The sequence below is a fragment of the Equus asinus genome, chromosome 1, assembly GCF_041296235.1.
Source record: "Equus asinus isolate D_3611 breed Donkey chromosome 1, EquAss-T2T_v2, whole genome shotgun sequence".
Lineage (NCBI taxonomy): Eukaryota > Metazoa > Chordata > Mammalia > Perissodactyla > Equidae > Equus > Equus asinus.
Window position 1 is genome coordinate 32565459 of NC_091790.1, and position 13228 is coordinate 32578686.

General features: G+C 39.9%; 1 protein-coding gene across 11 annotated transcripts in view; it reads right to left on the bottom strand.

The window, feature by feature from the left end:
* ARID1B (AT-rich interaction domain 1B) overlaps positions 1–13228 on the bottom strand; it is a 413167-nt gene that overhangs the window by 287193 nt on the left and 112746 nt on the right. For all 11 annotated transcript variants that reach the window (XM_044761123.2, XM_044761128.2, XM_044761127.2 and 8 more), the window contains exon 3: positions 2257–2406. In XM_044761123.2, the coding sequence (XP_044617058.2) occupies positions 2257–2406 (150 nt within the window). The remainder of the gene's footprint in view (positions 1–2256; positions 2407–13228) is intronic.

Below are 13228 nucleotides of genomic sequence, written 5' to 3' on the forward strand. Positions count from 1 at the left end.
ATTTCCTAGAGAAATTTTCCAAATCCACTGGGACATCTAACTCCCTACAAACCAGAACTGACCCCGTCAAACCAGACCCTCTGATGGGGCTACGTAAATGTCTCCAACTGCCACCACTTTGTCCCATCATGAGTTTCATGAAACAAAAAACTCTTAGGCATTCTACAGTCAGAGAGTTAGGAAAACAAGAAAAAGTTTCCAACATACTCTGAGGAATGTTTAGTTTTCCTCAGAATATAAAAAAATGACAATAATGGGCCATCCCCGGTGGACTAGTGCTTAAGTTCAGCAGGCTCCACTTTGGCAGCCTGGGTTTAGATCCCGGGCAAAGACCTACACCTCTCATCTATCAGTGGCCATGCTGTGGCAGTGGCTCACATACAAAATAGAGGAAGACTGTCACAGATGTTAGCTCGGGGCGAATCTTCCTGAGCAAAAAAGAGAAAGACTGGCAACGGATGTTAGCTCTGGGTGAATCTTCCTCATCTTCCTCAGCAAAATAAAAGACAATATTTATGTTAGAGTGTCACGGTTATATAGCATTTCCCGCCATATAATTTATTGTATTCAAGTCAATAAAATCATGATAGTATCAATCAAAGCATAAAATAGAGTTAAACTGAGCACATTAAAATAGTATTCATTAAAATAAGACGTTACCTGTAGTATGCTTTAAATATTTAAATGGGAAGGATATTAAATAACTAATTGCCACGTGCTACAAGTCATCAGTGACTGTTTCATACAGGAAGTAAATTTTGAGCTTGGTCTTGAAGGAAATGACTGGCACTCAGAATCTTTAATCAAACGGGTTTTACAATCAGAGATTCACCTAAGCACAGCACAGTAAAAGGAGTAATCTCTCTGAGTCCTTAAATTCTGACGACATGACGAAACAGTCTATGTCTACAGAGAAGTTCAGTAAGACCCCGAAAGCCCTTGAAAAAGCCTGTCACTTTATACATCATAAAATCAGACACCAGCCTCTCTCACTTAAAAAGCAATGAGATTGAAAGGTTGTTTAATTTTCCCACATTTTAATAAAAGACTAGACCAAATAACGGTGCAATAATGTACATTCCTACATCTATAAATCCCTTTATATAATACCAAAATTTTGAAAACATATATGCAAAAATAAGATTCTACAGGATCTCCCATCTCAGCTGCTGCTCTAACATGTTTTGTCTGAAGTCCTAACTCCTCTTTAGAACTCTTCAGTAAAAGCCACGTGGGAGAAGACTCCAATGAACCCAAGAAAATACCTAAGAAATCAGCTGAAATGATTGAAATCAAGCTTCCTATTTTTATATATTTTGCTTAGCATCAACGATCTCTTCAAGACGTGTGAAGCACTTTAAAAACTGAAGGGTCAGTGTTACTGTCTTCCCTGTCTTCACCGCCCCCACCCCACAAAAGAGAAAGGAAGAGAGGACAATATAAAATGGAAAGTTACGTTTTCATGCTTCTGACTGGAAGAGCTATGAGAGTTTTATTCGGATTCAGGGTACCAGTCCCAAGCTCACGACGCCTTTTAATATCACTCAGTAATAGTCTCTAAAACAACATGAAACAATCACTTTACCAAACGCATACGTACATTTTTCTACAGATCATGTAAGCTGAAATATATAGCCCAATAACCTAAAAGAGTATTTAATGAGGCTAATTTAAACTAGAAACTGCTTAATATACATAAAGTACACGATTCCCCTTAGTATTTTAATATATTGTAATTGAAGTGATTATCTGCTTATAAGCTAGTTTAAGAAAAATAACACTGCCAAAGGCAACAGCATTTTGATATAGTAGCACTTACCATTAAAACAGAAACAAAGCCCAAAGAAGCTCAAGATAAAAATACCAAGTTATGTGCCAACTAGCAAGATTAAATGATCGATAAAACCATTTTCCTGAATAAGCCTCAAGAAAGTGACAGAGCGCTTTCTTGAGAGATTCAGAACACAAATGACACTGAACACGAAATGACTGGCATGTTCTGCTGTCACTAACAAGTAACGTAAGAAGCCATGAAACTAGTCATTCTTCCCGCCCTTCAATCTCAAACACCCATCCAGAAACAAACAAACAGTTTAGATCAGGTTATGGTTTTGCATTTTCTCAAACCTACATTTTTTTCCCACTGAGAACAGAATTTTTCAAATGGGACAGGAAGAGGTCTCAGACCCCAGCCTGGCCTTTGCGCACAGGCCACGGGGGCAGAACAGAGGCCCGGGGACCAGGAGCTGTGCTCACCTGCTGCGGCTGGTACCTCTGCTGGGCCTGGGATGGCAGATACTGCGCCTGCGGAGGGAGGTGCGGAGGCTGCGGCTGCTGGTTGTAATAAGGCTGCTGGCCCTGTTGGCAGTAACCACTCACACCTTGCTGTCCATACTGAGGTGGCATCTGTCAAGGAGTCACGCAAAGCAAGTGAGAAAGTCAAAATGTGCAATTCAAGGAAATCAAATATGGTTTCAACTCAGCAACAAGAACGGGAGTCTTTGTTAAGCAATTCAATATTTTTAACATTCTCTCCATTAGATAAATCGGCACACTGCCTTCTATTCACATATTGTCAATGAAGTCAAAGATAATTTGACATTGCTTTGAAAAATAATTGATCAGATATCAAATATTGATAACATCATAAAAACCCGGCAGAGGGAAAAGCTCTCTATACTGACATTTAAAAATAGTCTCTGCTAAGAAAGTCAAAGCATTAAGTTAATCCATTCTCATGCAACACTCAAAATGAAAATGAACTCCACCAGTCCAAGTTCACTGACTAGTATTTTGTAGGATGCTTGTAGTTTGGGTCATGTAGAGGCTGCGTGTTTGTTTCAACTGAGGTCAGAACGTCCCGGAACATTTGTAGCAGATACTGTACCAGTTACATTAGCAATTCCATGGGCTATTTTTGCTAAAAAGAAACTACATTGCTTTACAATCAAATAAAACCCTTTAGAAAGTAATACTATGTATATCAAACAATATAATCATCAGTGAGTTCTTGAAGGAAAGACATTCATGTCTAATACAAAGGGAGTATTTTCCTAGTTGATAAAACAGGTAATGAGGTAAACCAAAGCACACTGCACTGCAAAGAGCAGAGAGATAGACAAAAATGGCCCCAAATGAGTCTTCTCCACCTCTAATTGACATGAGCCTAAAAATCCTTGAAATCACTGTTCAAAGGAAAGTCCTTCCTCATGCCATAAATACACCATTGATGATATTTTTTAATGTTTTTTCAAATGAGAAATCTATTGACTTTTTTTCTAATTGGGAGAGAGAGTAGGAGAGGAAAAGAAAAACAAGTAATCAGGATGGCAAAAAGCACTCCAGAGACGAGAATGGTGAAGTCACTGTTAATACCACAATACGGGCCATTTGAGAACTCCAAGAACTGGAGCCCCATAAGCCCACACACTTGAGAACTCAGTGATCAGTTCCAGACACACGCTTAAAAAACCAATTTACTAGAGACTATTGAATGAGGAAGAAGACGGAATGGTAAAAGGAGGAAATTAAACACTTTGCCTCTAGAACCAATTAGCACAGTAATTCAGAACACATCCGACGAAGTAAAAGGAAAAAATGGAAAAAGCTAAAGTTCATATTCCTTTTGACCTGATCTAGATTGTTTTCAAGATCTGTCAGCAATGATGACAGAGCACTTGGCCACAATGGCTCACAAATGCCTCTCATCACACAGAGCCTAAGTCAACAGAGCAGGCGAGTTTGTATTGGAAACCGTTTAACAGCACAGTTGAATTCTTTGCTTTCTATTTATTTTACAGCTTGATATTTCATAATGAATGTATGTCCCAGCCATAAGCCAAGCCAAAGAATTTCCATAAAATACAGCTCCACATGCTAGAACACCATATACCACCACAACACATATCCTTCCGCTCAACACCCATATGTTAGATTTGATATCTAATACTGCATTTCACACAAGCATCTTTGCAGTTTGATTTGAAGCAGTTAGGATAACACTTTCGCCAGTGTTGAAATGACTGCAAAGCTCCGTCAACGCAGCCAGCAACTCCCCTATGAATCGCACTTTAATATGTTGACTTTCTGGTTTACAGAAACCCTTACACACAACATGGAAGTGTTGTTTGGGGAGGGGGCTCCGTTTTCTCAGCAAGACAACAACAGGACACATGGCAGGAGTCTACGAACACTGGTGCAAGCATGAACCGGTTAGAATTGTTACTCTCCATTCCAGCTCTGGAAAGTTCAGGGGTAAGTCGGGGTGCAGCTAGGGTGGGAGGGAATGCAAGCAAGTCTTCAGCGGAGCCAGAGCAATGACCCCGCAGAACACGACAAACTTCACAGGGGAAGCCATCAAAAATGTCACAGGGGAAGCCATCAAAAAAATTAAAAATCGATTTGCTCGCCTTTCAGATGCGTGGTCTGCGTCCTCTGGCACTAACCTAACCAGCACCTCACCCTCCGAGTGCCTGGGATGAGGTAACACACAGCACAGTACAAACCGGGCTATTGCTCAGACCTGGGGCCTAGTGCCCAGTGGCTGCCCCTGGTCTACTGTCCTCATGCGGGCGCCACAACAGAGCAGACTCCTCAACTCGAGTTTAGCTAAAGACTCTCTGGGTTAGAAGTGCACGAAATCTGAATCCAAGTCTTCGTGTCCCTCAGTTGCGTGAAGATGGTCAATCACGAAATGATATTTGTCTCACATCTCCACCTGTACGATGGGGCTACCTTCTCTCTCAGTACACAGTATCACAACCAGCAATATAATAATCCTACCTGGAATTCCACACGGATGCTGTTATTACTTATTAAACTACAAGTTGTCGTGCCCTCTCTAAAATATTAATTATTTCCTAAGCGTTACTTTTAAAAACCAATTTCGAAATAGACTACTTCAGTTGTCTGGCCCTAAAGTCTAATTCTTTGAGGATCAATATTGCTTTTGTTTTAATCAATTTAGACGCAGGGCTTTCAAAGATCTATCACGTGCTTTCCTGACATCTTAAACCAAACAATCATTATCAGGAAGCATAAATCGACGGGCTGAGCTGTAGCACACTGACGGTCGAGGCTGTTGGACAAGCCCCAGGGTGTCACCCTGGTCTGGCTGTGCCGTCTTCTCACACACCATCCAGACACTCAGCCACTGCTGGGCACTCTGACCTCCCTGCTCTACGGGATGCCCTGCGGACTGAGACCCCCCCTCACTGTTAAAGGATGAAGGCCCAGGGGACGGGCCATGAGGGAAGCACTGAGCTTTCCGCTTCAAGTTCTGTGAAATCCATCTTGGCTTCTCAGGGTGTCCTCGTTGACCTCTTAGTTCTCAACCGCATTCAGGGCAAATAAGGTCACCAGGCTGCTGGATGCAAGTGAAATTTAACCAAGCGACTGAGCACCAGGAACCACTGAGAGGTGAGGATACAAAGCACTCAGCTCAGATGCCGCCCCTTTCCTGACCAGCCCCCCTGAGCCCAGCGCCGACCGCCATCACTCTCATGCCAGTTCCACAGCGGAGGTGATCTGATTTAGCTAGTTAACGCCTTGATTATGCACTCAGGGGTTTACTGAATATCCTCTTCACTGGACTATAAGCTCCCACACTAACGTCATGCCTCCTTGAAGAGGGCCCACCAGTCAATAAATGTTTGTTGAATGAATGAATGTTGTTTAATGGATTACTAGATCAAGTTATAATTATATAAAATTTTGAACTAATGAAGGAACACGTTATAAAATTGAAGTCACTTGTACCATCCAGGTTTTTGATACACATATGTTTAGCTTCATCTAACAGTCAAAAGCACTGAACCTCATACCAACAGCAACACAGCGTCCTGGGCTGTTAACTGTGAACCCTCTAAGTGATTACGGCCCAGCCAATGCCCCGCACCTTTATAATGGTTTGAATACGAAGAAAATCACTCAACTAAACGAAATGGAAATCTCCAGAAAATGCCTGGGATCCAAGCTTTTCTGTTTGTTATTTAAAAAACAAGACAAACAAGAATTTATTTCACTCACTTCTAAATAAAGAGGATCCTAAAGTGGAGCGTGAGCACGCACAATAACAAAAAATTTATTCCAATTTTCAAAGAAATATGAACGCTTTCAAGCATTATTGCAAAGTCTAGCTAACAATGATTTGCTTAAGTATTTACTAAGTAAATACTTTTTTTTATATAGAGATGACATGAGAACTGTCACATCTCTGTATCATGTTCTATGTGCAGAATTCCAGGCTCTATTTTTCATTTTACCTAACCTTAAATTCCTTGCTCATACTTCAAAATTGAAGAAATGATCAAGGTTTATCTTCTCCCTGTTCTTCTTTCTAAAGAAGTTTTAGAAAGCAGTTTCCCCACTAAGTTGAAAGGCACACTGACACTATGACCTAGCAATTCTCCTTGTAAATATACACCCATGAAAGAGGACACAATCTAACTCTAACGCAGTAGGTGAATGGAAAAAGTAGAGCTTGCTGTAGTCATACAAGGGAATTCTATATAGTAGTAAAAAAAAAAAAAAAAAAAAGCAAGTACTAAGACTCACGTATCAAAATGGTTCAAATCTTAAAAAGACAATGCTGAATTTAAAAAGAAAGCAGAAAGCAACAAGGACCGGCCTGGTGGTTCAGTGCACTCTGCTTCAGCAGCCCGGGTTCATGGGTTTGGATCCTGGGTGCAGACCTACAGGTGGCTCATCAAGCCATGCTGTGGCAGGCATCCAACATACAAAATAGAGGAAGACTGGCACAGATGTAGCCTAGGGCCAATCTTCCTCAAGCAAAAAAAGAGGAAGATTGGAAACAGATGTTAGCTCAGGGCCAATCTTCCTCAGCAAAACAAAAAATAAAAAGAAAGCAACAAAAGGTTAATGGAATGAGGTACCATTTGTATAAATTTTTAATACACCAAATAGTAGCATATATTATTTATGAATACATATATATAGTAAAAGTACAAAAACATGCATTGAAAAGGAAATATATGACTCTCTCTGGGGTGGGGAGAGAGGAAAAGATGGGGTGGACCTTCAGCCTTGCATTTTTTTCCCTTTAAAAAAAAGAGGGAGATAGAAGCAAATGTGCCAAAATGTTAACACGTATTACCTTGGTGTAACTACACAAGCGTCTATTATATCTGTTTCTGTACTTTTCTGTATGCCTAAGTCATTTCATAATTCAAAATTCTAAAATAAAGATGTTACCTCCACCCTACCCCACATATTCTCTCCTTGCTCTGCCCCCAAAGGAAGAGGCATGGAGGCAACAGCCCCCAGGACAGGGCCTTGAGAGAAAAGAGCCTCGGTGGGCTGCGCTGCTCCAGGGACCCTAATCCATTCCAGGCCTTTCGCCTGGGGCAAGGCGAGGCCAAAGCCTTCGTTATGGTCGTCTAGGTTTCCTGTAAATGGGTAAATCTCTGACATTTATACCAGCATTTTCCCTATGGCTCCTACAAGGGACACTCATCTGGCAAGTTAACTCACAGAAATAAGTTCTATAGTGAAAAAAGTTTGAGAAATAAACATACTATAAAAATAAAACATAATAGTACATTAAAGGATTTGTGAAATCCTTACAAAATTAAGAAACCCATCTACCTTCAAGTCTGGGATTTTATAAATTGATCTGCCCAAGCCACCACGGGGCCTTGGCAGTTCAGTTCATTGCTGTACTCAGAACGCAGGGCCTGGAGTAAGAGCTCAATGAGTAGCTGTTGACTGAACCCTCTGGAAAAAATACATAAATCACCCACCCCTGACATATAAATGGAAGAGCTCTGTGCCTTGAGCTACACAATGGTCCAGCCCAATGTTCCATCTCCACAGCAGCTCATAAAAACACTGCAAGAGATATCACAACCCTCCTTGATGTGCGCTTTGCGCTTGCAAGTTATGGTACCAAAATATGCCACAGTTTCTATTATGCACCTGGCACCTCTGGATTATCTGAGTCCATTTACATTATCAGTTTGTCCCTCCTTTTGGAGGAAAACAATTTAAGATCAACCGTAATACTTTACATTGTCCTAAGCTTATCACAGATTTTTAACATATTTTTAATCTATGGAAAACCCCCCATTTCTGAATTGCAACATACTCATTTTATGGTATGGAATGGAATGAGCACTTTTCTCCGTATCTTCAGCTTTCCCGATTAAAGACCTGTTGTTCTTTTTCACTGTGCTAAAATACACGTAACATAAAATGTACTGTTTCAACCATTCTTCAGCGCACAGTTTAGGAGCATTAAGTGGATTCACAGTCATGCAAGCATTACTACTACCCACCTCCAGAACCTCACCACCCCGAACTGAAACTCTGTCCCCACTGAACACTGACTCTCCATCTCCACGCCCCATCCCAGCCCCTGGTGACCATTCTTCTGCTCTCTGTCTCGACAAATCTGGTTATTCTAGGTAGTTCACACAAGCGTAATCATACAATACCTGTCCTTCTGTGTCTGGCTTATTTCACATAACGCCTTCAAGGTTCACCCATGTTATAGCACGTATCAGAATTTCATTCCTTTTTAAGGCTGAAAAATATTCCATTGCAAGTCTATACAGTATTTCCTTCTCCTAGTTATCGATGGTGGACACTCGGGTTGTGTCTACGTTTTCGTTACTGTGAATAATGCTGCCATGAAAACAGGCAGACAGATATCTGTTCAAGCCTTCACTTTCACTTCTTTGGGATATACACCCAGAAGTGGAATTGCTAGATCATACGGTCGTTCTATGTTTAATTTTTTAAGGGACCGTGCCACTGTTTTTCATAGCAGCTAGACCATTCTATATTCCCACCAGCAGTGCACAAGGGTTCCAATTTCTCTGCATCCCTGACAACACCTGGTATTTCGTTTCTTTTTCTAACACCCATCCTAACGGGTGTGAAGTGGTATCATCTCATTGTGGGTTTGATTTTCAGCTCCCTAATGATTAGCAATGTTGAGCATCTTTTCACATGCTTGTCTGCCATTTGTTTATCTTACTTGGAAAAATGTGCTCAAGTCCTTTGTCCATTTTTTAAATGGCTTCTTTGTTATTGAGTTGCGTGTATATATATGTGTGTGTGTACAATACAACTTTATATATTCTGGATATTAACCCTTTATGTGATACAACACTTACAAATATTTTCTCCTATTCTGTGGGTTGCCTTTTCATTCTCCTGACAGTGTCCTTGGATGCACAAAAGTTTTTAATTTTGATGTTGTCCAATTTACCTATCTTTTCTTTCATTTCTTTTCTTACATTCAACACACTGTATGATCTGTTTATATGAAGTTCAAAAACGCGCGAAACTAATTTAGAATGACAGAAATCACAGCATTGGTTGTGGGATATGGAGACTGGCTAGAAAGAGGCATGAGGGAATCTTCCAGGAGTGACAAAAATATTCTGTATATTAAGTAGGGTGATGGTTTTATGGATGGACATATTTGTTAAAACTCATCAAACCGTATACTTAAGATCTGAGCATTTTATTGTATGTAAGTTATACCTTAAAAAATATGTATATACATTTAATAGTGAAGGAAGTACCTAAACTTTTGACCTCACACATTTTTATAACATTTATGTTAAACCATTCCTGCTTTATTTATGCCTTGATGTAAGTTTCCTATGTGACAATTAAATAATGACTGTTCCTAGGTGCTCCACAGGGAGCTTTCCTACTTTCCCTTTACATAATCCAAAATATTACACAGCAATTGGGCATCCTGAAATAACTATGGTGGGTGTGTAAATTGAAATATCTAAGGCAAGTCACAATACGTATAGAAACGATATCCCTTCTTCTCTACTTTTGAGAATTTATCTTAAGAAAAAAATATGAAACAAGTAGTCAAAGATATGTGTAGCAAGGAGGTCACTGTACCCTCCATGATAGCATCCCATTCAAAAACATGGAAAGAGCCTAAATGTCTAAATGACAATCAATAGGGATTGGCTAAAAAAAAGGGAGGGGGGTTCCAATAAAATATCATAGAGCCATTAAAATCAATGAATCTCATTGTACATAATATGTATTTAATAGGAAGAAGCAGGGGCCGGCCCCGTGGCCGAGTAGTTAAGCTCACGGGCTCCACTTCGGCAGTCCAAGGTTTCGCTGGTTCAGATCCTGGGTGTGGACTTGGTACCACTCATCAGGCCACGCTGAGGCAGCGTCCCACATGCCACAACTAGAAGGACCCACAACTAAAAATATACAACTATGTACTGGGGGGATTTGGGGAGAAAAAGCAAAAAAAAAAAAAAAAAAAAGGAAGAAGGGCTGTTGACAGATTATTGAGGTGGGGCTCAAGGGGTAGCAGGTCACAAAACAATATATATAGTATAATGCTATTTTTGAATATGAAAATCTGCGTGTGTGGTATATGAGTAAAGAACAGCCTAGAAGAATATACACCAAAATGGTATATATCATTTCTTAAACCAACTCAGTGTTTTTCACGAATCTCGAACAAAATTTAATTTATTCTGGATTATTTATTGCTGTCTTTCTAAGAGTTATCAAAAAGTATATCATAACAATTTATCTTTAACAGCAGAAAGCTCCTTAAGTTTTACTCGTTTGTTTTTCATCAGAGGTTTGAGCCCCTCCAGGTAAATTCTACAAAACGGAAAGGAAAAAGCACAGGAAAAACTGTAAGTTCACAAATGCTACATTTTAGGCTTTACTGTGGCAAATTCTGCTGGCTTCCGATTTCACAGAAAGATCAAACGCTATTTTTCATGCGTCAGAGACAGACTCAAAATTCCCCACAGCAAGGAATCCAGAGGTTGAGCCGCTGTGTGGTTGAACCAAGTGCATGAGGAAATTTTATTATGTCAACATGTCCGGTCAAAAATAACGTGCTGGAAGGTAATAAAGTTTATAAGGTCAAGATCCTATGAGTGCTCCACAATCTGCAGTCCCTGAAGCTAAGTTCCCAACCGAGACTCCTAAACGATTTAGGCGCTTTTTTTCACTTTCCGATTTTAAAAAGAAAAAACAACTTGTCCTTAGGCTTGCCTAAGGGGGAAAAAAAAAACCCTGCACAATTTCCCGAAATGACTCCTTCATGCAACAAATGTATGTTGAGTGCTTATTGTATGCACTGTACAGGAACACTAAGTTCCTTCAAATTCTGTCCAGCTCGCCTGGATTAACAGAGAAAAGACAACCCAGAGTTGAAGGGGTTGGCGAAGCACGCAAGGGTCAAGAAGCATCTGAAACTCCAGCACAGGCTCAATGAGCAATCACACCAGCAGCCTCGCTGCACAGCTCACACTGCTATGGAGCCCACCCGCACCTTCATCTACGCCTTGTTCCTGACAGATAATGTCCGGGCCACAAATACTGCTGTTGTTTGATTGACTGAAAAATAACCAACATATCTGGGCTACTTTAACCCCCTCCTTTAGCTTACAATTTGTTTTTAATTCATCTGACTTGTCAAATGGAAAAGTTCTAATTTGCCATCATTTTTCATGACAAATTTCTTTTCTAAAACTTCCTTAACAGGTAGACACAATATAAGATTACAAACATAAACACAGTGAAAATAATATACATATAATCTCTCTCGGATTTCTTTACAATTATTAATTGCCTACAAAATTTCACTGCTTATTCTAAGTCCAGCTGCTCTCTATTTAGCAAATCACAGCTTATGCGAATACTAGGTCAGACCAGCGTTCTGCAGAGTGCATATTCTATACGGCTGTGGGAACTAAATGGTAGTGGCTTTCATGACCTCAATTTCCAAAAGTCAGGGATATATCCTGAACAGTCTTTATTTCCTCTTCGTAATCATTATCATTCTATTCTCCATCAAGTTATTTATATCCGTCTTAAATTAATTTATATTTCTAGTCCACACTACCTCTTGAGGGTAGCAAGTTCTGGAACATTATTATCCACTTTGTAAAGCGGTACATCATTTGGTTTGCACAAAATTAACTCCAAGCTTCAAGGAGTGCCCCCTAATGCGAGGGCACAGAATTTGATTAACAAATGGATGGTCAACCAATTCAAGATAAAGCCTTTATGCTACCAGATCCACGATTCCTTGTCAATTGCTATCATCCTGCTCTGTCCCTTGGTCATTTTCATTGGCTTATCTAAACTGCTTTCACTCTGTTAGTCTTTATTGTGGAAAACAGCATGAATGATGCCAAGGCACAGGAAGGATGGGCGTACACAAAAGTAAGATTACTTTTCTAGTTACTGTTACAGAGAAACCTCTAGTATACATTTTGTATTCTCCACCTCCTAACTACAGATGTTTTCACCTTTCTTTCCAGGTCAGCCAATTAGAGGAGATTTTGTTTAAGTATTCATAAAATGCAGCTATTCACTGGCAGTAAAATGCTTCCTCTCATTTACAACCAGCGTTGAACTAAAGTCTTACTGTACACAAAATTAACACACAAGTGTATAATTGTAGTTTTATGCTCAAGTGCCCTAATTATGCACTTTAAAACACTTTCTTCCCAAGGATCCATCGAGGGCATTCGATATCACAGATCTATAAAGTTTACAGTGCGCTTTTTGACAAAACAGAAGCATAACAAGAAAAAATCTGCAGCTTCAGAGAAAAAGTATACGTTCAATGCACAAGATAATAAATCTCATTCTAAAAATTTTAGCTAAAAAAGAGCATATTTGCAACATATATAAATCAGGAGTGGGGGTGGAAGAGTGTGTGCCTAAGAGCAAAAGACTGTCATTCATATTGCCTGTTTTTGAAGAAAACAGAACCTGCACAGAAAAACAAGTGGTCTAGAATCTTTTATATATCCTCACAGGGGAGGGGAAAAAAAAAGTGAGTCTATATGCCTTATTTATGTAATAATATAAGCAGGAAAATATTGTTAAATTTTTATTTCTTATTTCTAATATGGAAGCTTTGACATCTAGGTTACCACCATTTACGTTTAAAACAAAATGAAAGATAAGTGCACATGTTCCAGTCATGCGGTTTCTATACCAAACATAGGCATTTTTAAATTAGAGGATCTTTACTATGGAAATGCATCCACCGGACTTGCACAAGGCTGGGCTTCCGAGGAGGTCATAGCACAACAGAAAGAAACGAAGGGCTCTGAAGGCAATCAACCGTCAATTCTGCCAACAGAAGCAACATTCTCCTAGAAAAAGCGACTTGAAAATAAAAAAAGAGAAAGAAAAGGCCTGTGCAGCCTCCCAGGGATTCAGCTGTCTTCACCCCAGA